This window comes from Trichosurus vulpecula, chromosome 4 (genome assembly GCF_011100635.1).
Source record: "Trichosurus vulpecula isolate mTriVul1 chromosome 4, mTriVul1.pri, whole genome shotgun sequence".
In the NCBI taxonomy this organism is placed as follows: domain Eukaryota; kingdom Metazoa; phylum Chordata; class Mammalia; order Diprotodontia; family Phalangeridae; genus Trichosurus; species Trichosurus vulpecula.
In genome coordinates, this window is record NC_050576.1 from 11,240,703 (window position 1) to 11,266,387 (window position 25,685).

Genomic DNA, 25,685 nt, shown 5'->3' on the forward strand with positions numbered 1-25,685 from the left:
GGGTTTTCTTGGCAGATACTGCAGTGGTTTGCCATTTCCTTCTCCAGCTCACTTTACAGATGAGGAAACTGAGGCACACAGAAAGAAGTGACTTGCCCAGGGTCACACAGCTAGCAAGTGTCTGAGACCAGATTTCAACCCAGGTTTTCCCGATTCCAGGCCCAGAGTTCTATCCACTGCACCCCTCCTTAGGTAGAAGGCCTGGGTTCAAATGCTGGCTCAGATACTTAACCACCAAGCATTTATTAATCACCTGGCACCTATGTGCCAGGCAGTGTGCTCAGCACTGGAGACAGAAAGGAAAAGTCCAACCTGTCTCTGCTCTCCAGCAGCTTATATCCCAGCTTATATCCCAGCGTGGGGGACGCAGCCCCAAGTCCTGTGTACTGAGCAAGCAGAAGGTGACTTTGGAGGGGGGCCAGGGGAGGCCAGGCAGGAAGGGTCTTCTAACTGCCTCAGAGGGAGGGAGCTCACGGCCTCACCTGGTCTGTAGAACTACAGGATGGGCCCCTAGAGCCCAGAGATGGAAGGAAGCTGAGAAAGAGAAGTCTGGAGACCCAACTTTGATCCTGACTTCTCCATGTTCAAAGCCCCAGCCTCATTGGCTGCCCTGCTCCTCCTGTCTCTTGGAGAAAGGATGCTAGACAGCACCTGCTTTCGTCTGTCCTAAAATTATTCCAGACATCAGAGCGAGGGACAGTGCCCAGCGTGTGCTAAAGGGCTTATGATAAAGTCTCTCTTCTTCTGTCTCTCTCTGCTTCTCTCTCTCTCTCTCTCTCTCTCTCTCTCTCTCTCTCTCTCTCTGTCTCTCTTTTGCTGTTACTCTGTTTCTGTCCCTTCCTCCACCTCTTCCCCAGCTTGCACCAGCTTAAGAGAGCCAGTCGTTAAATTTTCAGTATGAGCATTTGCACCTTGGCAATCAACAAACCCTACAAATCAGAGCTTCATCTATCATTTTGGTGATTGTCTAAACTTAAAAAGTGATAGAGAAAATGCTAATAAGGAGAGTTAAACTTAAGTGCGCTATGAATACATTTTCTCTGGAGAGCTGATTGTTAAACATTCACCAGCCCTTGTGCACAGAGCTCTCTTACTTTGGCCTATTTTAGCAGTGGACAGGAGGGCTCCTGATGAGCTGAGTCCAGCTGAATTCACCAGCATCTCACTCCAAGACTGTACCTAGGTGGTCATTGACTTCGTGAGTGAGTATATGGGTTTAGGGACAATTTCCAGCTCATTACAAACATGGGCATCTCTCCAAATGGGGTTTATAAATTGTGAGTTTGATTCTCACTGGAATCCTGAAGGTGTGAGACTCACAAAGGCTCCCGTCGTGGGATTCCCTGTCCTCTGGTCACTCAGGGCCATCTTGCCCCTCGGCCGCCACATGGACTTCCCAGCTTCAGGCAGGGTGCTCCAGCCCGCCTCTGATTCCTCCTGCACCTGGCAGGAAAGGAGAGAAGGGAGCATGCCTTGCCGACCTAGTCACCAGCCACCCCTTCATCTCCAGGGGTCCCCTGGGGCCAGAGTCGGCCTGCCTCTCCATTCCCTTTGCTGTCACTAGATTTTTGGCCCTCCTACTTCCTCTGGGACTTCTTCAGCCTCAGTTTCTCTCTTTTCTACTCATCCCACAAACTACTGCCCAATATACCAGTTTTTATAGGGTACTGCCCTCGTCCTCTCACTTCCTGGCCAAAGGCTTCTGGTCCCGCTGCATAAAACCCAGACTCCTGCAGGGAGGAACAAGGGGCTTCAGTTATCTGCTCTCTCCTTCCCTTACTGACTTTTTCCTCCTCCTCCATGCTGGGGCTTTGCCTCCAGCTGGGCGACATATTGTTTGTGGTGCAACTGAAAGAGCCCCAGACTTCAAGCGGGACTTGGCTTCCCATCCTGGTGGCTCTGCTGCGTGTCCTTGGCTAAGTGGCTTTACCTCCTCCTCGGTGTCCTGCCCTGTGAAATGAGAGGATCCACCTTCCCTCCCAGCTCTGGGTCCACGAGTGTGTGACTTTGGGGTGCGGTCTCTGTGGAAATCAACCTTCCTGTTCTGGAGTCCAGAATCATGGGGCAGGAAACCTCTCGGCCTTAGTTTCTTCATCTGTGAAACAGGAATGATAGGCCCTCCAGGGCTGGGAGGGAGATTCAGTGAGGCCACAGTCCCGGTGCACATGTATTTAATGCTGTAAGCACTCTACACGGGTGATCTCACAGCTAGCCGCAGAGCCACTAAGTGTCTAAAGCAGGATCTGAATTCAGGTCTTCCACTCTAACCACTGAACCCCAGAGGTGCCTAAGTTACTACAGCCTTCAGTCAACAGGAATTCAGCATCTGTGGAGGAAGGTTAGAAAGAGAAAGCCATGTGCCAGGGGGTCTGGGGTCTTTCTTGCATCTGGAAGAGGCCTCATCCCCTCCATGGGAGCCTGGACAAGGGCTCCTCCAGCTTCTGCCTGAAAACAAGCCTCCAGAGAGGAGGACTCCCGACCCTCCCCTTGGGGGCTGCACCAATTGTTCAGTTTTCCTGACCACTCGTAGAAACACAGGTCTCCGGCACGCAGTCACTGGCGGGCCCTCCCTTGTGGGAGCCTTTCCAGTGAGGGCTCTTCAGGTAAAGAAGACAGGTGTCATTGTCCCCACTACACTCCCCACAAACACCCACACATCCTCATCCTCCTGTGTCTTCTACAGGCCCCAGAGCCGCCTCTCTTCTGGCCAGGTGACTCCACCCCTTGGCTCTGGCCTCTTAGGCCCCAAGGCCTCACTGACTCTCACCCCCTGGATCTGGGGCCTGGGCTCCATTTGGTTGAATTCCACAAACATTTTCTGAAAAAGATTCAGTGAATGCACTTTGCTGTTGGGTGGCCTTTGTTTCCTGCTGATTCGCTGCCATCCCAGAGAGTGTCGTCTATAACAAAGAATGAAAAGTGTGTGTGCGTGTGCGCGCATGTGTGTGAGCATGTGTGTGAGTATGTGCACATGTGTGCATGCGCGTGTGTGTGTGTGTGTGTGTGTGTGTGTGTGTGTGTGTGTGTGTGTTGGGGGTGGCGATTCCACAAGAAGCCTGATTTCCTCCCCCCACCCCAAAGGAGCCATGCTGACGGCCAGCAGCAGGCGGAGGGTGCACGGCGCCTTCTCCTGGCTCTGCTGCGGAGCTGTGCTGGTGGTTTGGCTTTTGCAGCGTTCTACTCGGGCTGTTTCAGTTGTCATCATGGTGTGTTTTCCAGCAAATATTCATCGAATGCCTCTTGAGCACAAGGCTCTGGGTTGGCAGTTTGTTTATTTGTTTGTTTTGTCCTTTCTTGGGCCGGGCCTGGCATTTTATGGGGCGAGAGAGTTCCTGGCAAGGCAAAGTTGTACCTTCTCTGTCTGGCTCACCCGGCCGGTGTACATGCAGGAGGCAGGACTCGAACCCAGGTCTCCTTGACTCTCCATCTACCCTAGAGATGATACCATGCTGCCTCCCAGGCACCAGGGAGACAAATACAAAACGGTGCCTGCCCTTGTAGGGGCCAATACAGCATAGACAGAGTCCACTGAGTCACAGGAACATAATTTTAGAGCTAGGAGGGAACATGAGTCCAGCCTTTTCACTGTATAGATGAGGAAAGGGAGGCATGGAGGTTAAATGACTTATTCAGGGTCACATAGCTGGTGAGTATCTGAAGTTGGTTTGGATGAGAGATGCCAGGATTCCTCCCTGCCCCCTTCCTCGTCCTTGCTTTGAGGGGAGGTAAGTAGGGTGGTGTGTGTGGGCAGGTGGTTCAGGAGCTGGAAGAGACCCCAGTGGTCAGCGAGTCCAACCCTCTACTTGATAGAAAAGGAAACCGAGGCAAAGAGAGGTGCAGGAATCTGCCTGCAGTCACACAGGCTGTCAGGACCAGAGCCAAAATCCCCACTCCAGTCTGAAGAAAGGGAGACGGCAGGGAGGAGATGGAAGCTTTGGGTGAGGGAAGAAGCTGAAGGCCAGCTTGGCTGGAGCCCAGGCTCAGGGCACAGGCCGGGAAGGGCCAGGTAGACGGGGGAGGGGCTGTTCACAGCAGACCACATGAGCCACCACGTCAGCCAGTGAAGCTGAAGGAGCATGTGTTGGGTTTTTAAAAAATGATCATTTGAATTATAAGAACAGAATAACAATTTGGGCACATGATTTAAAAAAAGATTATCTCAGTTTCCACGGTGTATTTGTAGAGGGCTGGGGCGGGGGGAGGGGAGGATGGAGTTAACAGAATGCTGCCCGAGACAGCTCCTTAATTATCTGGGGGGTCTGCGGCTCCCCTCAGCAAAGCCTTCAGACTCCAAAAGGTGTGAAGAAAATGAATCACTGAATCTGTCCCCCATGACAGCAATTTAAATTTAGTCCAGGGTGTCAGAGCTGCAATCAGAAATGACTTCAGAGCTGGGGGCCCTGGTGGAAGGGACCCACCAAGGAAAGAATCAAAGTCTCTGCCACCTGCTGTAGTTTGTCCTAATTAGCTGCTCCATCAGGAGGCTGGGGGCGGGTTCCTTTCCAAATCTGTTAGCGACTCACTTTGGCAAAATCTAGGTTCCTCTTGGAAATCTCCACTGGATGGTGTGAATTTTCATAGGCGCCCTATTGGCCAAGCAGATGGCTGAATATCTGCCTGAATCCAGGGGGATGGACGAGGGGCTGCACTTGAATTTTGGTGGTATGGGGAAGTCCCAGATGAGGAAGCTCCCTCTACCAATGCAGGCTACCACCTTCTTTGCAATGTATAGTCCTTAGGGGGTCTTACTCTGGGGTCTGTGAAGTTCATGAAAAGGCATTTTGCTAACTGCACTTTTAACATGATTGGTTTCTTTTGTAATTCTCTGCATTTTGTTCTGTGCCTTCAAAGCCATTATTCTGAGAAAAGATCCATAGGCTTCATTGGACTCCCAAAGGAATGTAAGACATAGAGAGGTTAAAAAAAAACAAAACCCAGGATGGTTACCCAAAGCAAGTGGCCACAGCACTCTCAAGTGCCCCTGAACAAGACTAAGATGCAACTGGGATATATTTAACCAGATAAATAACAATCCAGTAAAGTGGAGGTAACCTTACATTTTAAAACTAAGTAAAAATGCAGCCCTCTCCTATTTCTATTGGAGTAACATCGCTGGAGGTGTGTCAGATGCAGGACTTGAACCCAGGGCTTGAGGGCTCTCAATCCAGTGCTACTCCAGGAAGATGGGGCACCATAGACTGCATGGGAAGAGGTCCAAGTGACCAAGTCCCTCCCATGTTCCTCTGACTGGGCCCTGGAGGCTTCACACGGCACTGACCTCTCCCTACCACGGCCCAGCCTCTCCTGGATACTCTTCCTCCTCTAAGTCTTCATGGCCTTCCTCTCTCTCTGTTCTCCCCCTTCCCATCTGATGGCTCCTTCCCAGTCTTCTTTGTTGGCACAGCCGCCATTTTATCATCCCTGCCTGTGCGTGCTTCCCATGACTTGTGTCTCGATCTCCTTCTCTCTCTACACTCTTCTTCTCGGCATTGTCCTCAGCTCTCATGGGTTTGATAATTGTCTGCAAAAGCCAGAACTCCATATCCAGCCACAGTCTTTCCCCAGAGCTTTAGACCTAGATCGCCAACCACCTCACAGACACGCATGTCATACTGGACATCTCGGAGATCTCTCAGACTCACCAACTCACCTTTCTCCCAAACTTACCTTTCCGTGTCTGTTAAGGCACCACTAGTCTTTCTACTTTTAGGTTCATAGCCTCACTGGGCTCCTCATGTTCCCTCACCCTACTCATCCAATTTCTTGCTGTTTCCACCTTCCCCAGATCTCGTATCTGACTCCTCTCCATTCACACAGCCACCAGCTTATTTCAGGTCCTCATCACCTTTTTTTTTTTTGAGGCAATCGGGGTTAAGTGACTTGCCACAGTCACATAGCTAATAAGTATTAAGTGTCCAAAGCTGGATTTAAACTCAGGTCCTCCTGACTGCAGGGCTTATGCTCTGTCCACTGCACCGCCTAGCTGCCCCACCTCATCACCTCTTGTTGAGATTATTGTAATGGCCTCCTAACTGTCCTCCCTGCCTCCAGCTGGTCCTGCACACTACTGCTGATGGGATTTTCTGTAAGGGAAGATCTGACCATCATTCCTCTGCTGATTAAATGCTAGTGGCTTCCTAATGCCCCCAGAATATGAATTCCCAACCTGGCCCCCAATCTCCATCCTCATCAGCCTTTACTTGCCGTCCAGCCAAATGGGCCTTTCCCCTGTTCCTCTGCCATGGCGCCACTTCCTTGGTGCCTTTGCGTGTGTTGGCTTTTTTACTTGCCCCTCCCTCCCTCCACCTTCTAGATTCCCTCTCTTCCTATCAGATGTAGCTTAAGCACCATTTTACGCGAAACCTTTCTTGATCTACCCAACTGCCAGTGTCCTCCCTCTCTAACCACCTTTATTTAACTACTTTATACAAGGTGGACAGTGAGGTAGTGCAGTGGATAGAGTACCAGGCTTTGGGTCACGAAGATCTGAGTTCAAATCCTGCCTCGGACACTTTCTAGCTTCATTACCTTAGACCAGTCATTTAACCAACATCAGCCTGTTTGTTTATAAAATGAGCGCAAGAGCTTATGCCTCATGGGGTTGTTGATCAAATGAGATGATAGATTACAGTGCCTGGAACATAGTAGGTGCTTAATAAGTGTTTCTTGAGTATATGTAAAAAGATTTGAAAATCTTAGAGTGCTGTATAAACATTAGACATTATTTTTATTGACTCTATATTCTGTATAGATTGTGTATGTATACACACACAGTGTATATATATCTATATCTATAGTGACATCACCCCTGATTTGATGTAATATTGTAGAGAACAGGGATTATCTCATATTTATATTATCCTGGCCTGGTGCAGTGCTTGGCACATAGTAGGGGCTTAGTTTATGCTCACTGGTTGATTGATTGACCCAAAGAATAGCCATGAATGGTTCCCTACAGCTTGGACAGAGGTCTCCAGTGAAGTGCCTCTGGGCTTTGTTGTTGGTCCTTTGCTATTTAACAGAATCTCATAGAGTAAAAGCTGGGAAGTACCTTGATCGCCCCTCTTGTCCCAGAGTATCTGAGAATCAAGAGTGACCTCTTTGGCCATGCATGGAGACTAGTCAGTACATGAAAGGATCCCCAGGATAAGATATCCCAGCATTTTGCACGTGAGGAAATCCAGTGATTTGCCCAAAGTCCCACAATGAATAATTGTGTGGACTTGAACCCAGGTCCTCGGACTTCAAAACGATTGTTCTTTTCATTGACTTTCACTGCCTTTCATGCTCAGTAGTGGAAGGAGCCCAGGACTAAGAGTCAGGACTTGGGTTCTACTCTTAAGCCTCTTAATAATTAGCTCTGAGATCCTGAGCGAGCTGCAGAGCCCCTCTGGCCCTTGGTTCACGTGTCTGTCAATGAAGGAGCCAGACCGGATGGCCTCTCGAATCTCTTGCCTCCGAAATGCTTCTACAATGTTGTCCTTGGCTTATTCTGTGCTCCAGCTGAACTAAAATCGATCTCAAAAATTCCCACACAGAGGGTCCTCTGAGATGATCTAGTGTACCCACATCATTTACAGATGAAGAACCTGAGACTCAGTGACTTGGCCAAGACCACTAAGCTAGGAAGTAGCAGGCTGGGATTTTGCCGTGAGTCACCCTTTGTTAACAGCCTCCTTTTCTGTTTCTCTGTCTTGGGAAAGCAAAATGATGGTGTGGTGAGGGCTTGGATGGAGGGATTGGAGCCCAGGTCCCAACACTCTGCCACTTACTTCCTGCCAGGAATCTTGGGAAAGAGAATTAACTTAGCTGTACTAAGATTTTGTCATCTAAAAGAGGGGGTTCTATTAGGTGATTTCTAACATCCATTCCACATCTCTATCCTCTGTCAGTAGGTCAACCAGCATTTAGTAAGTCCCTACCATGTGCCAGGCACTAGGGACACAAAGAAAAGACTTTCTGTAGGGAGTGGCGCATGAGCTGGTGAGGCTTCGAAAATCAGGCATTCTCAGGCTCAGGTGAGAAGAGCAACCCAGCCTCAGAGGCAGCAGATGAATTCTGGGAAATTGGCAGCAGGCCAGTTTGGCTCAAACATAGAGTTTGTGTGTGTAAAGTCAGCCCAGAGCAGTAGGTAGGAGCCAGATGGTCAATGAGTCTTAATGGACAAGAGAAGGAGCTTGTGCCTTGTTCTTGAGGCAGCTAAGAGCTACCTAAGGTCTTTGACCTGGGGTAGATCACACCTGGGCTGTAGGAATGTTGGTTTGGCTGCTGTGTGGAGGATGGATTAGAGAGGAGAGACTCAGAAAGCTCTAGTTAGGAGATTGTTCGAGTCCTCAAGGTGAAAGGGGATGAAGGCTTGAGCCAGAATAGTTGTCCTATGAATAGAGAAAAGGGAATAGGCATGAGAAAGGTGGGATCAACACAACTTAGACATGGCGGTATGAGAGTGATGAGCTGATTCTGAGACTGTGAACCTGGGTGATCTGAAGGATGATTCTGCCCTCAACTAAAACAGGGAAGCCTGACTGCAGGAGGAGTCAGTTTAGGGAAGACTATATGGAGTTCTGGTTTGGACATGTTGAGTTTGAGATGCCTATGGAAGCAGGTGAGGATATCCAGGAGACAGTTGATGGTAGGTTAGTAAAACTCAAGAGAGGTAAGGGCTGGACCAATGGATCTGGGAGTCAAATATATGGAGATTATAATGAAACCATGTGAGCTGATGAGACCACTGAGAAAAAAGATGTAGGAAGAGCAAAGAAGGCCAGGTCAGAGTCTTTGGGGGATATCCATGATTTGAGAGCAGGTCATGGATATCCAGCCAAGGAGAATTAGAAGGAGCAGCTGGATAGGTGGGAGGAGACCTTGGAGAGGGCTGTGTCTTGAAAACCCCGGGTAGTGAGAGTAGCCAGGAGGAGGGACGAATCAACAGTGGGCAACAAGGTTAAAAAAGGGGGCAGGGAATAAGAAGTGAGAACAGGCCATTAGATTCAGCCACTCAAATATCATTGGTAATGTTGGAACGAGCAGTTTGAGTGGAATGATGAGGTCTTACTGCAAAAGGCTGAGAAATGAATGGGTGTTGAGGAAGTAGAGGCTGTGGGTGTAGGGAGCTTTTGCTCATTTTTTGGCCGTGAAAGGAAGCAAAGAGGGAGGATGAGATTTTGAGAGATTGGTGGAGTCAAGTGACGATTTTTGTTTTGTTTTAAAGAATAAGGTAGATGTGACCAGGTTTGTACACAACAAAGGAGCCAGTATCCAGGGAGAGACTGAAGATTAGAGAAGGTGGGCAAGGGAGTGGGGATAACTATAGGGGCAAAATACATCAGAACCACAGGGTCCTCACTCCAGAAGCCCCACTAATTAGGGTCATAGACATAGAACTGGGAGGGACCTCAAAGGCTAACATCTTCATTTGCTGGTGAGGAAACTGAGGCAGAGAGGTGAAGAAGTCACCCAGGTAGTTTGAGTCAGAGCTGAGGTCTGAGGCCAAGTCCTCTGCTGCTGCATTCAGAGTTTTTTCTTTAGTAAAATTTAATTTTTCCCCTCACTTAAAAAAAATCTCCTTTCTCTCCCTCTCACCTCTCCCAAACATGAAAAAACAAGAAAACCAAAAGCCTTGTAACATATTTTCATAATCAATTAAAACAAATCCCTACATTTACCATCCAAAGAATATATCTCTACTTACCGCACCTTGAGTCTAGCATCGCCGCCCAGTCAGGAGCAGATTTCCTCACTGGTTGTCTGGAATCTGGCTGCTCATTGCATTCCTCAGAGTTCTAATGTCTTTCTCAGTTGCTTGGCCTTACAATGTTGTCATCATGATAGAGATGTTTCTTTTGCTTCTGCTCACTTCACTTTTCATCAGTTCATACAAATCTTCCCAGGTATCTCTGACCCCTTCCCTTTCATCATTTCTTATGTATCACTGTGTTCCATGAGATCTTTAATCTGTTTAGGCATTCCCCAGTGTTCTATCAACCCCCCAGGTTCTATCGACCCAGACTTGAGTCCTTCTAGAACCTCTGGGATCCCTGTTTCCCATAATCCTTCTCCTCTGCTTTGCTAGCATTTAGTTACAGTTTAGCCCCTTGCACACATTATCTCATTTGATCCTCACAACTCTGTGAGTAGGGGCTGTTATTATCCCCTTTTTAAAGGCAGGGAGACTGAGGCTGAGAGGCTGAGTCACACCCCCAGAATTATACAGGTAGCATCTGGGGTAGGAGACCAACTCATTCCAAGTCAAACACTGTACCACCTCAATGCCTCATAGAAGGGGAAGAATCTGTCAGGCTTTAAATCCAGCATTGAATCAAATGGAGTTGTCTTTTTCCTCCCAGGGAAAATTCCTTGATTAATTCTGAGGTCCCTCTACATAGCATGCTCATATAAGGGTGCTAGCGCTTGCATGTGCACACACACACACACACACACACACACACACACACACAGAAGAATAACTTTAGTCTCAAGCAGAGCAAAATTTGTTTTGTGAAAGGAAGCTCTCCCTTGTCTTCTCTACTTCCTGCTCATGCCTGCCATCTTGCCCAGAGTTGGAGGGGATGGGGAGGGGACTAACCTGGCTGGCCAAATGAGACTTTAGGGCCTCTCAGTGGAGTCTCCCATGCAGAGATTTCATTTGTGGCTCCCTTACTGTCTGAATCTCCACCCTGCCAGGTCTTCAGTCCTGTCCTCATCTGTCCACACCCAGCACCTTCTTCTTTCCATGACAGGGAACTAGGCAGCTTTCATGCCTGTGAAGAGAACATTTTGTACTTTCCCATATAGTAACACTTCCCATGAAAGTAACTTTGATCCAGCATTGTGACCATCTACACACAGCGGGTGGACACTGTCTAGAAGATTTAGAGCCTGTTGACAGAGATCCCCAAATAACCTTCCTAAGGCATGTGTTTGTGGCCACTCCCCTACCCCAGAGCTCCCTGTTACCTCTCGTATAAAAGAGTATTCTTCAACCTGGTGTTCAGAGTCCTTTACAGTCTGGCTAGAGAGGAAATGCACAGTGCTATATCATCTAACTCCAACCCAATACAGATTTGGTCTCAATGTCTGGGGAGGTTTAGCCAAGTATTTGAAGGTCAATAGCCCTTAAGGGGGATGAAATGTGTCCTGTTTGAATTAAGAACGGGGTGGGGAGGGGAGGGTGCTGTAAAAAATTTGGCATGATTGAAGGCAGGACTTCACAGTAACTGGAGCTGTCCAAAATGTTAGGGGCCACCTCAGGAGGTAGTGAGCTCCTCCTCATTGGGTTGGCCTTCGAGCAATGGACAGCTGACCAATTGTGAGGGTCCAGGTTGGACGCTCTCAGAGAGTCTGTGCCTGTGAGTGTATGTGTGTGTATGTGCGTGCACGCACTTGGCATTAATAGCTATATAGGAGTCATCCATCCTCTACTTTCTAGGTTGGTCTCTTGGGGGAGGGATGAGCAAATCTTCTAGGTACTGGAGGGCAGAGGTTGCCATTTTTGTCTTTGTTTACCCAGCACCTGGTGCCTAATAAATGCTCATTGGATGGAAATGGATCTGGGCAATATTCATTTTCCATACCCTTACCTTTTCCTTTTCTTTAGAATGGCCATGGATTTCACTGGGCAGCCTTGGTAGAGCTTCAGGGTTCCACATTAACTGACAATCGTGGGCTCTTCTAGGACCATTGGGTAGAGGTTTCAGAGATGACTTTAGGCTCACGATGTTGGGGAAAACTTCCTAATGCTTAGAGCTGACCCATGGTGAAGTGAGCTGCCTCAGAAGGTGATGGTCCTTCTGCCTTCATCCAGAACACTTTCCATTTTCAGTCACAAGTTGGGTGACCAATGGATGAGGGAGATAGGATCACGGATATAGACCTAGGAGGGGATCTCAGATGCTGTCTCATCCAACTCCCTCATTCTACAGAGGAGGAACCAAACCTGGGGAGGCTGTGACCTGCCCAAGACCACATAGGGAGTAAGTGTCAAGAGGTTATAGGGGGAATTCTTGGTCAGGTAAAGGTTGGACTAACCGGCCCCTGGGCTCCCTTCCAACTCGGGGACTCTGTCATTTCCTTTTCAAGACTAAGCAGAAGTTGACTATGGCCTGGGGAGAAGCCTTGGGGCGGTAAAGGGGTCCACCACCAGCCTCAGCTTCCCTGCTTTCCCTCCAGATTCCAGAACACGAGGGCCGTTACTATGAGTGTGACGTTCTCCCTTTTATGGAAATTGGGACTGTGGCTCACAAGTACTATCTTTTCAACATCCGGCTGCCAGTGAATGAAAAGAAGAAAATCAACGTCGGTATTGGGGAGATCAAGGATATCCGCTTGGTGGTGAGTGCGAATCAAGAGGCCATTTTAGGGGTCTCATTGCTGATGGGCCCTGCAGACTTCCCATGAAATGCGCTGAGTATGTGGTTTATGTTCTTAAAGCCCTGGTCATCTAACTTAACTGACCTATCTCACTTGCCTCAGTGGAAAAAAGGGAAGGATTATAGCTGCTGGCTTCTCAGGGGAGGGAGCTGGGTGGTGCAGTGGGTAGAGTGCAATACCCAAATTGGCATTTTCAGGTGAAGCTTTCTTTTCCCGTGGCACAAAAATAAACCTTTGGCTTCTTGAGAAACACTCTGCTTCCCAAGTTCAGAGTTCAGAGAGGAACAGACCCCCTTGAGCTCACCTTGTGTTTTGATGAGAGAGAAGAGCCACCCCCAAATCTCCATCCTGTCAGCTCTCCCCTCCCTTTTCTGTCACCAATGGGCAAGTCAACCTCTCCGATCCTCTGTGTGCTCAGATAGAGGGCTGGGTGGGGATCCTAGCCACCCGTGATTAGCGTACCCTAAAAGGTAGTTCGTATGAACTCTCCCCAGAAACCGGCTCCTCCGCCTTCCCCTTCCCCTGATTTAGTGTGGAAAAATCATTCTTAGCCCTTACAGCCTCCAAACTGATTTTGGCCTTTCCTGTTCCCTGCCCCAGCTTATATTGTCTCTCATTACCTTGCATTTATGTGTGTGTGTGTATACACATATCCACATATATGTATATATTATATATATATATCTTGTATATACTTTCCTATATATGTATTTTGTGTAACCTCCTTGAAGGGGGGTACAGTCTCATTTTTGTCTTTGGAACCCCTGTGCCTGGCGCATGGTAGGTACTTGGTAAAGAAATATGTGTTGCTTGCTTGTATGATTTCTCTCTAGGGAATCCATCAAAATGGAGGCTTCACTAAGGTGTGGTTTGCCATGAAAACCTTCCTCACACCCAGCATCTTCATCATCATGGTGTGGTACTGGCGAAGGATCACTATGATGACGCGCCCACCCGTCCTACTGGAGAAGTGAGTCACAACTCCCATAGGGGTTAGCACGTCCTCCCTCTTCCACCCTTCCACCTGGCCCTTGGCAAACAGCTTCCCAGGGTTCTGATTGGGGGCTGGGGACTGCTCCCAAAAGGGAGCCTTCTCCTCTCCCTTGTTCACATGGATACCAGGGGGTGTTGCGAGGGAGTGAGCAGAGTTTGGGCTCTAGAGTCAGGGACTTTTTAAATAAAGGGGCATCCTTAGTTTCCTCGTCTGTCAGATGAGCCTGCTAATGTGTCTACAGCATTTCCCTCAGAGCTGTTGTAAGACTCTAGTGAGATGATGTATACAGAGAACTATGTAAATGTCCATGGTTATTGTTGCTTGTCTTTTCCATAGTCAGAGAGGAAAGTCCTTGAGAGCTGGGTCTCTGCCACATCTGCCTGGGCATCTCTGGGATATAGCTTACATACAGCAGGTTCTTTATAGTGGTTCATTTCTATTGTCAAGGTCTTCTCTGCCAGAAGCACATCAGGGCCTCTTGGGTGGGCAGGTCCATGAGGGGTTTCCTTCTGTCCTGTGCAACAACACTTCTTAAGTACCTATTGTCTGCAGAGGACTGCACTAGGTGTGGGAGGGAGGGTGGAGATGAAGAGTTTAGACAAGACAAGGATACACCACGGGAGGATCATTTGAAGGGACTGGGAATTTTTGCCCTGGAGAAGAAGACTCAGGGGAGATATGGTAGTTCTCCAGGCCTGGTGGCCCTCCTTTTGTATAAGAAGGGCAGAGAGGAGCAATTGAGTGTAAAGAGATGGCTTAGGCTTTACATCCATGAGAGCTGCCCCAGAGCTCTCCTGGGAGGGTAGTGGCCTTCCTCCCTTCCCTGGAGGATCTCAGGTTCTTTGTCAAGGCAATTCCTGGTCCAGTCTGGGTTGTTTTAGGGGGCCTCCTAGGTCCCTTACAGCTCTGGGATTCCATCATTCTATAAGAATAGTGACACAGAAGTGTGTATGAGATCCAAGAGGGAGGAAAGATCACCTGAGGTTGGTGATCGGCAGAGGCTTCCTGGAAGACATGGCACTTGGGCTTTAAAGGTTGGAATTTGATAGGTTAAGGATGTGGGAGTGACCATTCCTCACGGAAAGAATCTAAGTACTGGAATCAAAAACCTAGCTACAACGAACCTTAGAGACCATTGAGTCTGACTTACTAATGAGGAACAGCCCACAGAGAGGAGGTGACTTGCCCAGGGTCACATAGCTAGTATGTATCTGAGGCTGGTCTTCCTTGACTCCTAATCCAGGGCTCTGTGCCCCTTTGGGCATAGAGGGGGGACAGGAAATGGCTTGGATTGAGCATAGGGATAAAGTAAGGCTGAAAATGATCCAGACAGCCCAGACTGTGGGAGGGCCTCGAATGCTATACTAACGAGTTTGAAAACAGTAGACATGATGAGCAATAAAATTATTTTTTCCTAGCAGAGGAGTGACGTGATCAGATCTGTGTACAATAAGAACAAACATGTATTAAATACCTACTGCTCACAAGGCACTGTGCTAGGTTCTGAGTATACAGACAGGATGAACAAAGACAGTGACATAATCCTGGTCTCAAGAATTTACAGTTACATGGGGAATTGGGCCTCTGTCCACATGGGTATGATACCAGGCCAAACAAGATAGGACAGAGGGGTGAGGGAGAGGCACAATGCTCTAAGTCTGGAAGAATGAGAAATCCCTTTGAGCTGTGAGGATCAGGGAAAGCTTCATGGGGCCAGATTGTGAGCCTTGGATGCCTAGGAAGAAGGAGGCTCATACTGTGTATCCATATTTGATTTCCTGAAGTGGACAAGGCTTCTAGAGTGAGGCCAGTGCTTGGCATCAGGATCTCCGACCAAGGCCTCTCAGTTCCCCACCCCACCTCTGCCAGCTATTGGACAGCGCCCCAAGAAGGTGGCCAGCACTGAGGGTCCCCCAGCAGGGGCTGTGAAGGTCTGGATCCTGGCTCAGTGATCCTCATCACCTTGTCAGCAGTTGAGTGATGCCTCTGGATGGAGTCCAGCCAGGGATGATAGAGAGCCAAGCTGACGGTGGGGATGATGGCAGCCAGTGTTTGAATGTACTTTAAGGTGTACAAAGTGCTTTCTCTCTGTCCGTGGTCTCGTCTAGGCCTGCTCCTCACAAAGTGGCTTCGTCCACATCCCCTGAGTCCCTCTAGGCCCGGGAAGCTGCTCATGCCTCTCCAAAGCCCTCTGGCCCAGAGAAATGAAAACATTCCTCATCTCTGTCCCCTCTCTAGGGTCATCTTTGCCCTGGGGATCTCCATGACGTTCATCAACCTCCCAGTGGAGTGGTTTTCCATCGGCTTTGACTGGACCTGGATGTTGCTCTTTGGGGACATCAGACAAGGGATTTTCTACGCGATGCTCCTCTCCTTCTGGATTATCTTCTGTGGCGAGCACATGATGGTAAGAGCGCCACGTGTGGCTGCTGGCCGCAGAGGATTTTCTGTGACTAGGCTTCCTCGTCTACACCGCCAGCCCCTGTGTGGGGGTTGCCATGAACCAGAATTAGCCCCTTATTTAGCTATAGGGCCTGGAAAATGGAAGGAGAATGTGGCTTACCACCATGAGAAGCAGTGGGAGAGTGGACAGAGCCCTACCCTGGGGGTCAGAGGATCTAGGTTCAAAACCTGACCCTGAACCTGTCACCCTAGGGGGGTCCCTTCCCAAATCCAGGCCTCCATTTCTTTATTGGCCAAATGTGGGAGCTGATAAGAACAGCTATCATTCACATTGACCTTAAAGTTGGATATTTTTATTGTCGTTTTAATTGTCCTTATTTTACAGATAAAGTAAACTGAGGCAGACGAAGGTGACAGGCAGCTATGTTGGAGGCTAGATTTGAACTCAGGTCTTTTGAATCTAAGCCTGAGCTCTCTATCCAGCTGCTTCCTCTGATCCCGGGCGTCTGTTCGGGATGGTCCTCATTCCCTCAGCTGTTTTGAGAGTGACTGGGAGACCTCAGCCTTCCCTAGCCCATCGCCCTTGTAGCCCCACTCAGTCTTCAGAGATGGGAGGTTGAGGCTCCTGCCCATTGTTTCCTGGGCTGTGCTTACCGGGACAGCATAGCAACCTCTCCTTGTGCGTGCCCAGGGCAGGGCATGGATGAGGGGGGTGAGAACAAGAATAATCACTTTTTAGAGGCAGTGTGGCTTAATGTCCAGAGAGCTAGTCCCAGAGTAAAGAAGCCCCAGGTTCAAGTCCTACCCCTTACACACACTGGCTGGTGACTCTGGGCAAATCACCTAACCTCTCAGGTCCCCAGGCCGCTCTGAGAGCTAGTAACCTGCAGAGAAGGGACCTCCCTTTATTTGTGGAGGGAAGTTTCTGTTCCCTCTCCCTGCCTCCCCTCTTTCTTCCCCTCCTGCCTTCATATTCCACCTTTCCCTTGCCTCTCTCTCTCCCTCCTTCTCCTCCTCCTCCTTTTCCTCCTCCTCCTCCTCTCTTCTCTTTTTTCTCTCCCTTTCTGCTCTCTTCCCCCTCTCTGTCTCTGTCTCTCTATCTCTCTCTGTGTCTCTCTCTCTGTCTGTCTCTATCTCTCTCTCTGTCCCTCTCTCTCCCCCACTTCCCTCCTCTTTTCACATTTCTCTTCCCTAATGCAATGCCGTTATCTACACACAAACAGAAAATACTCATGTTTTCCTCGTGTGAAGGCAGGCGCTTCCTATGTGGCCTCAGTGTCTCATCCTTTAGTGCACACTGGAGAGTGCCCGGTGGGCTCAGGCGGCCTGAGCTCCCGGTCTGTCCTCTGACTCCTTGGTCCCTCGTGTGACTGTGGTGAGGCCACTTTACCTCCAGCCTCAGTTTTCTTCTGGGTGAAAATGAAATCTTACTAACCATACCCATCGCTCATCCTGAGCAGGCTTCTGGGAAGGTCAGATGAGTTAATGAACCCCACTATGGAAGTCAGCTCTTTATTAGGCTTCCTCTAGTCCCAAGGCTCTTAGGATTGGGGAGGATTATGCGCAGATAGTCTCATCCAATCCTCCCCATTACCTTGTCAGGCAGGCCCTGCTGGTATCATTATCCCCACTTTACAGGTGAAGAAACTGAGGTGTAGAAATGAAGAGGCTTGCCCAGGGTCTTAGAGATTGCTGGTATCTGAGGCAGGATTTGAACCCGAGTTTTGATTCTGAGTCCTGTGCTGGGCTCCCTGGATCTTTTCCTACAAGACAAAGATTATGGTCTCAGGAACCTGAGCCCCTCTCAGGACCTTCCCCCACAAGAATTGGAAGACCAAGGCTTGGTGGGGCCTCACCACAGTTAGGGGCTTCTGAGCCCTTCCCTGTTCTGTCCCCTGCTCCATGCGACAGAACTCCAGGGAAGGCAGACTTAGAACGAAAGCGGACGTCTGGGTAAAAAATCGTGTTATTGAGTGGTCTGCTTTCCTCCCCTCTGGGCACCATGCCCACCTTCCCCTGGAGCCCCAGGGCACCCCCAGGGCAACCCCAGACTGCCCCCTCCTTCTCTAATAGCGCTTGCTGCTGAGCTCCTGGTCCTATCGGGTGCAGAAGAAGCCTTCCTCCCTCCTCCTCCTCCTCTGCTCCCCTCCCCCACCTATCTCACTTCTCCCTGTGCTTCTCTTCAGGATCAAAATGAGCGGAATCGCATTTCTGGCTACTGGAAGCAGGTTGGGCCCATCGCTGTCGGTTCCTTCTGCCTCTTCATTTTTGACATGTGTGAGAGGTTAGTAATGGCTGTACCTAAATTCATGATGGCTGTCTAGGACCTCACCATGCACCCCGCTGTCCTGGCGTGGGCAGCATGGAAAACTCACTGACTGGGGTCCGAGGAGCTGCGTTCAAATCCCACTTTTGGGTGACTGTGCACAAGTCACAGGATCCTAGATCCAGAGCCCAACCAGCACAGTCCTTTCATTTTACAGACAGGGAAACTGAGGCCCACGGCAGTTAAGTGACTGTACCGAGTCACATGGGACATAGGTGGTGGGTCAGTATTTGAATCCAGGTCCACCAACACCAGCCACTGCATTCACTCTTTGCACTATATCACATGTGACAGCTTCCTCACCTGTAAAACAAGTGGGTCCCTTCTAGCTCTGGACCCATGACCCTGTGAGCCCTCAGGGTCACCATCTGCTACCTGCTCTATGCCAGGTGTCATCAACCCCCCTTTGCCTTCAAGGCACCCCCATTCCCCTGCAGGTGGTGCTGGGAGACACCCCCATGGACAAGGATGATAAAGGACAGTTGTTTGAAAACTAGCAACAGTCTGATCTTTGTCCTGTGGTGAAGAGAGGGCTTGACGTCATCCCAGCAACCCCCAGAAAGCTATTGTCCAGCCCATCCTGACCCCTTCTGCATCATACAGGGCAGTCACACACATCCCCTCTAGGTGGCCAACCCAATCCTAACCCCCCTCCCCCGCCCCCAACCCCACAAGCTTCTGGGGCCACTCCTCAAACAACAGCCACTGATATACTTTGTTTGCATTTTGTATTTTATTATCTGGTCACTTCTTGTTTGTCTCAATAAGATGTGAAGGCCCTGAAGAAATGGGCATTGAACGAAGGAGCCAAAATGTATGACTGCATATCTGCTTCCTCCCTCCTGACTCTCTCAGATACGCGCCTGCCCGTGCTACAAAGCTAAGAAAACATGGAGGAGTTTTCCCTTTGACCGGCCCAGTAACCCCTCTTCCCTGTCTCGGTTTCTTTCTCTTTGCAGAGGGGTGCAGCTGACAAACCCCTTCTACAGCATCTGGACCACAGATGTTGGCACCGAACTGGCCGTATCCTTCCTTGCCTGAGAGCGATCCCCCTCCCCAGAGAGGGCTCGCCATCCCTCCTGACCCTTCCCCTGTGGGCCGAAGCTGGCTTCATTCACTCCCGCCAATTAAAAGGAAGAGATGGAGCAAAATAATTAGAAAAATGAATGCCAGCTTTGGAGTCAGAGCTGAGCTGCCAAATGATGAATTAGTATTTTGCTCCTGCTCCGGGAGAGACCTTGCCGTGGTTCCCTTTAGCTCCCAGCCAGCCTGAACGGTCTATGCGCTGGCCTGCCTTGCATCAAGCAGCACTGGCTTCTCCCTCATGGGGTGGGGGTGGGGCCGGAGTGGGGGCAGGGTTTGGCTCCTCATTGGGTGACACATGAGAGCCTCTTTCTGAAGCTGTTTATGGAAGATGCATCTTGAAGTGACCTTGGTGTGTTGGCAGGGCCCCAAGCCGAGCCACATTTTTATTCCGAGGAGGAGATAACATCAAGGAAATTAGCTTTACTGGAGGGTCCCAGGTTTTGGGTGGGCTCCTGGTCAGAGCCTTCTTCTATGGCGCTTTCAGAATGCTCAGCTGGATAATTTGATCTCCCCAAAGTCATGTGTGAGTGCTTGGAGAAGAAGAAGATTCTTGAAGGGAGTAGGGAGGAAACTTCGGTAGCAGCCTTGCATTGGGGGAGGTGAAACTCAGCTCTGGATTTAGAGGGTCAGGGTCAAGGTTCCACAGTCAGGGGTCCGAGGCTTCCCAGCTTGCTCCCCATTTTCTATGCGGGAGAAGTCAGACTGGCAGCCCCAAGGGGCCAAACTCTGGAGTGCTGCTGACTCAAATGCTATTGGGAAATGTTTAACAACAGAAGTAAAACTACACTACAGCATAGATAATGTTAATTTGTGGTTTCCTAAGTCAGTAGGCAGCCCCCTTCCATTTGAGTTTTCTCTCTGCCGTACAGGCCTCTCAATGTGTAAAAGAATTGTGTGTATTTGTAGAGACTGTAGCTTCCTCTGCCTCCATTATCCTTTGGATATCAGCTTTCTCACACCCCCTGGGATAGAGGAAGTATCAAGAAGTATCATGCTCATTTTTCTGACTATCCTTCTCCAAGGTTTAGGGCTAGAAGAGGCAGGCTCTTAGGCTCATTGGAGGGAAGATTTATAACTAGAAGGGGCTTTTCAGATCACCTAGACCAGACACTTTATTTAATAACTGAGGAAACTGAGGTTCACAGGGGAATTGACTTATCTAAGGCCACTTGGAACTTTAGTACGGTGGAAAGGACCCTGAAGTCAAATCCTGGCTCTATTTACCACCCATATGACCGACCTTTCTTCTGTTAATTATTTCCTAGTTGTCCTGTCTGTAGCCTGTTTGTACATATTTGTGTGTTTCCCCCATTAGACTGTAAGCTCCTTGAGAGCAGAGACTGTCTTTTGCATCTTTTTGTATCCCCAGGGCTTAGCACAGTGCCTGGCACATAGTAGGCACTTGATAAATGTTTATTGATTGACTTGACCTCTCCATCTGTTATGAAGGAACTAGGGTCTTCTCCAGAGTTAAATCTTTGCTCCCGTGGTCCTTTGTCCCACAGGTAGTAAGAGGAAGAACTGAGACATCAACCCAAGCCTCCCTCGCCTTTTGTATTGTATCAGTTCCAAAGACCCGGATTCTCGTCCGTCTGGCCTGTGTCCTTGGAAAGTCAGGGCAGAGGGTGGGACTGTTCTGAGCCTCTCTGAGCCTTAGTTTTCTCATCTGGAACATGAGATTAATAATGTTTTATGACTGTCACCCAAAGCCCACCCCCTCCCACCTCCCTGAATACAGCAAACACTCTTTCTGTTGGAAAGAATTGGCTTCAGCCCTTTCTGAAGGTAATTTCCTTTGCTTCTGAATGAGTCAAAATTGGTTCTTCATGAAAACCCTGGAATTTTTAATGCCATTGAAATACTCAGGGGAAACACATTCCAAGAAACCTGGTTAGAGCAGGTATGTGTGAGGATCAAGACAAAAAATAGCTAGAAAAGTACTTAGTTACTTTGGGCACCAGATATTTTGAATAGAATTGTTTAGATTTTAATTTTATTTAAATTTAAAATTTTGATAGAGTTTTCTTCATTTTTAGTTTTTCCATCATCTCTATTAATCCCAATGCATCACTCACTCTTTCAGAGAGCCATCATCTCTTATAACAAAGTTTAAGAGGGCAGGGGGAGGGGATAGGGAGAAGCAATTCCACAAAACCACCCAATATATAAAAAAGTCTTAACATTGTATTCATTATTACACTCCCATAGCCCCCCACTTCTGTGGAGGCATAAGGCACCTTACAGATGCTAACAAGGAGGAGGTCCAGCAGGTAGAGTAAAACAACCCAATGCATTCAAAGGCACAGGAGTTGAGGTCACTTCACTGCTTGGAGACCCAGGTTCATCTTCTGTACAAGGGAAGGGCTTGGGCTCCATGCTCTCTGAGCTCTTGTCTAGCTCAAAGACTATGACCCGTGTGTTAAGGGATGTACCCCCATGATAGGGAGAGTAACGCATCAGCAGATCTGATTTCCTTTTGTTTCCTTCATTTGAGACAGTTAAGTGATTGGAATTGGAGACAGGGAGACCTGAGTTCAAATTCAGCCTCATGCACTTACTAGCTGTGTGACCCTGGGTAAGTCACTTAACCCCTGTCTGCCTCACTTTCAGTATCTGTTGGTACACGTCACAGCCTTCTCTCCTCAGTTTACCCAGCTGGTTGCCAGGATTTCATACCTCCCTCAGAACATCACAGGGTTGTAACTGTAGAGCTGAAAAGGGCCTTTGGGGCCACCCTTTGTGGAATAGAGGAGAGAACTGAAAACTGACAAAGGAAGCGATTTGTTCTAGATCCCACAGATCTGTTGTGGGCCTTTGTTACCTCAACCGTAAAATGGGATTAAAAAACCTTGCCCTCCCAGCCCAGGCTGTTGTGAGGCAAGCCAGTGAGCCTGGAGTAGAAATGTCTGCTCTCACCCCCTGAGATGAGGATGGGCTCTTTGCAATCACTGTTTCCTTCTCCAGTCATTCATTTGCCGTCCCTTTGATGTCAGCTCTAGTTTTTTGTTTGTTTGTTTTGCCAAGAGTCAAGTGTTTTGGCCTGTAGTTTACAAATTCCACTCTTGGATTTTGATATATCCTTCCATGTAGCCTCAAAGTCATTGATCAAAAAGCATTTATGAAGCACCTGCTGTTTGCTAGGCCCTAGACCTTCTCCCCCTCCCCTTTCCTGTTTGCCCCAGCACGTTATCCTCTGAATCTCCAGCCTCCTGTCTGCATCCCTTCCCCCACCCCTCAAGGGATCTTCAGTCTTTGGGGAAATGAAAAATAGCCACCCTTTGCTGCCAGGTTGGGGAATCTCCGTGTCAGACACCTCCGTTTCTCTTACTTGAACCCAAGGACAACCTGGGAAGTCCTTAGACGGCCAGTGTGCCCACTTTGCCATCTTACCGTTTGATTGCTGAGGCTTTGTGGCATGGCTAGAACGTTCAGCTTGGAGTCCTCAAGATCTGAGTTCCAATCCTGCCTCAAGCCTTTACTGGCTGTGTGGTCCTGGCAAATCAGCTGATGCCTTTGAGCTTTACTTTCCTCTTCTGCAAAATGGGAATCATCATCATAACAATCCTCACAACATTTAGGTGAGAAGAATGGCAGGACACTCTGCAAAGGTTAAAGCATTATGGAAATGTCAGTTAGTGGTATTATTGCCGTTATCTCATTCTTCTAATTTTGTTTGATGGAGTTCAGATAGAACCGGTCCTGGGACAGGTCGGTGTTGGTAATGATGGTGGTGGTGGAGATGGTGGAGATGGTAGTGATGGTGGTAATGATGGTGGTGGTGGTGGTGGTGGTAGTGATGGTGGTGATGGTGGTGGTGGTGGTGGAGATGGTGGAGATGGTAGTGATGGTGGTGATGGTGGTGATGGTGGTGGTGGTAGTGATGGTGGTGATGGTGGTGGTGGTGGTGGAGATGGTGGAGATGGTGGAGATGGTGGTGGTGGTGGTGGTGGTAGTGATGGTGGTGGTGGAGATGGTGGAGATGGTGGTGTTGGTAGTGATGGTGGTGATGGTGGAGATGGTGGTGGTGGTGGAGATGGTGGAGATGGTGGTGGTGGTGGTGATGGTGGTGATGATGGTGGTGGTAATGATGGTGGTGGTGGAGATGGTGGAGATGGTAGTGATGGTGGAGATGGTGGAGATGGTAGTGATGGTGGTGATGGTGGTGGTGGTGGAGATGATGATGATGGTGATGATGATGATCTAGGCAGTGTGGCCTAGCAGATAGAGCTTGCCTTGGAACCAGGAACAGCTGGGTTCAAGTCAGCCTTTGATACGTCCTGGCTGAATAACCCTGGGCAAGCCATTTAACTGCCCAGGCAACTCTCTTAAGATCTTAAGTTACAGAAAAGGTGCCAACTTGCATTGATAGTGGCTGTTCCCTACACCCAAGAAAGTCCACAAATCCTCTTTCTTAGAGCCCAGTTCACCCTGTTTACGTCCCGTTTGTACATAGCTGTCACATCGTCCGCCCCATTAGAATGAGGACTTCTCGAGAGCAGGGCATATTTTTTGTCTTTCTCTGTATCCCAACACTTAGCACAATGCCTAGTGAACTGTCTGTTCTGAGGATCATGATCAATCACCCGGTATTTACGGCATCCTGGGTGGGTGATGCCGAGAAGACGCCTCCTAGTTTTGTCTTTTCAGTCTCCGTGTCTGGGTTGTCATTTCCTTTACCCAGAGCTATCAGATGGCCTTCATCATCGTCGCTGGGATCTGCCTCTGCCTCTACTTCCTGTTTCTCTGTTTCATGGTCTTCCAGGTGTTCCGGAACATCAGCGGGAAGCAGTCGAGCCTGCCCGCCATGAGCAAGGTTCGCCGGCTGCACTATGAGGTAAGCCTTCCCCAGTCACCCCGGGCATTCAGAAGAGAAAGTGAAGGAAGCTTCCCAGTCCCCAAGCCTGGTGGCCCCGGCCTCCATATGTAAACAGCATAACCGACGCCCCATCTGGGGTTCCTTTGCAACCTCGGAGACTCAGCTTGACCTCAGAAACCACCACCTGGAAATTTCCTGAGGTTCATGCCTCTCGATTCATCTCCATCATCCAAGAGGAAGGAGTTTCTCAGCTTGGATTGTTTCCTCTTGATCTGGCTTTGGAGACACTTTATTAGATTTGCAGCAAGGGTGGGCTTGGGCTAAGGGAAGGATAGGGGACACCCAGCACAGAGTGAGTGAGGAAGTGAGGAACAGATCTCAGCAGCATTAAGTGTCCAGCCATGGACTGGACCAGTAGAGAGACCTTACGTAAGGGGGATTGAACAAGGTTGGTGGCCCAGTGGGGGGAGTTGGAAAGACCTGAGTGCCAGCCCTGTCTCAGACACTTACTGGGAGTGTGACCTGGGGCATGCCATGTAACCTCTGCCAGCCTCAGTATCTCCATCTCCAAAATGTGTGTGTGTGGGGGGGGTATTAATAATAGCACCTCCCTCCCAGGGTGGTTATGAGGATCTAATGAGATAATGTTTGCAAACCTTACAGCCTCTTATAAACACTAGCTATTTTCCCCTCTATGGAAATGAGGGCCCTCATTGAAGAAATGCCCTGAGGCAAAGGGCTTTCTAATTCCCTGACTGCTACAGATAAGAACACTGGAGGGGCAGACTCTCCCTGACTCTCCCTGGAGGAGGGCATGCAGCTTTGGAACTTCATAGGAAGGTAGCGCGGTCCCTTGAATCTTCAGGGACCAGGTCCAAGTTCCACCACCATCAGTGGCTAGCTAGCTATGTGACCTTGGGCTAGTTACTCCATGCTTTCCAAGCCTCATTTACCGCATCTGTAAAATGGGTCGTACTTTCCACCCAGGGTTGTTATGAAGCTAGAAGGTTATAGTATGTGGAAATCAATCAACCAGTATTTATGTAGTACCTACTATATGCCTGTTCCTGTGGCTATAAATACATTGAATGAAACAACCATAGTTGTGCCAACAAAGTTGTACACAAGGGACTGACATTCTCTTGGGGTGGGAGTGGGGGGCAACATACATGTATATGTTTGTATGTACAAATAATGTATAATATTTCTATATATTTACATATTTAAATTATATATAATATATGTTTTAAATTCTATATTACATATACTTTAAATGTATGGTATGTTTATAGAATACATTTGAATTTTATATAAAATATTTAAATATAAGATATTTGTGTGTGTATGCATATATTTATATGCATGTACATTTATAAATGTATATGTGTCTAGTGTATTCAGACATATGATATATTTATGATATATTTAAATGATATATTACATATGCTTTAAATATATGTTTATAGAATGCATTTAAATTATATATATTTAAATATAAGATATACTTATGTGTATATGTATATATTTATAATGCATGTACGTTTATAAATGCATATATATTTGTGTCTGATATATTCAGTTCTAATATATTTATGATTAAATTATATGTTACATATGCTTTAAATGTTTATAGAATATATTTAAATTATATGTAATATATTTAAATATAAGATATTTGTATGTATATACAT

The 25,685-nt window shown here is 48.4% G+C and overlaps 1 protein-coding gene across 2 annotated transcripts in view; it reads left to right on the forward strand.

Annotated features, from left to right (window-relative positions):
* The window catches only part of WLS (Wnt ligand secretion mediator), a 135,104-nt gene that overhangs the window by 88,123 nt on the left and 21,296 nt on the right, over positions 1 to 25,685 (forward strand). For both annotated transcript variants that reach the window (XM_036758106.1, XM_036758107.1), the window contains exons 4-9: positions 12,169 to 12,330; positions 13,203 to 13,339; positions 15,602 to 15,770; positions 17,953 to 18,050; positions 19,052 to 19,115; positions 23,869 to 24,012. In XM_036758106.1, coding sequence (XP_036614001.1) covers positions 12,169 to 12,330; positions 13,203 to 13,339; positions 15,602 to 15,770; positions 17,953 to 18,050; positions 19,052 to 19,115; positions 23,869 to 24,012 — 774 coding nt within the window. The remainder of the gene's footprint in view (positions 1 to 12,168; positions 12,331 to 13,202; positions 13,340 to 15,601; positions 15,771 to 17,952; positions 18,051 to 19,051; positions 19,116 to 23,868; positions 24,013 to 25,685) is intronic.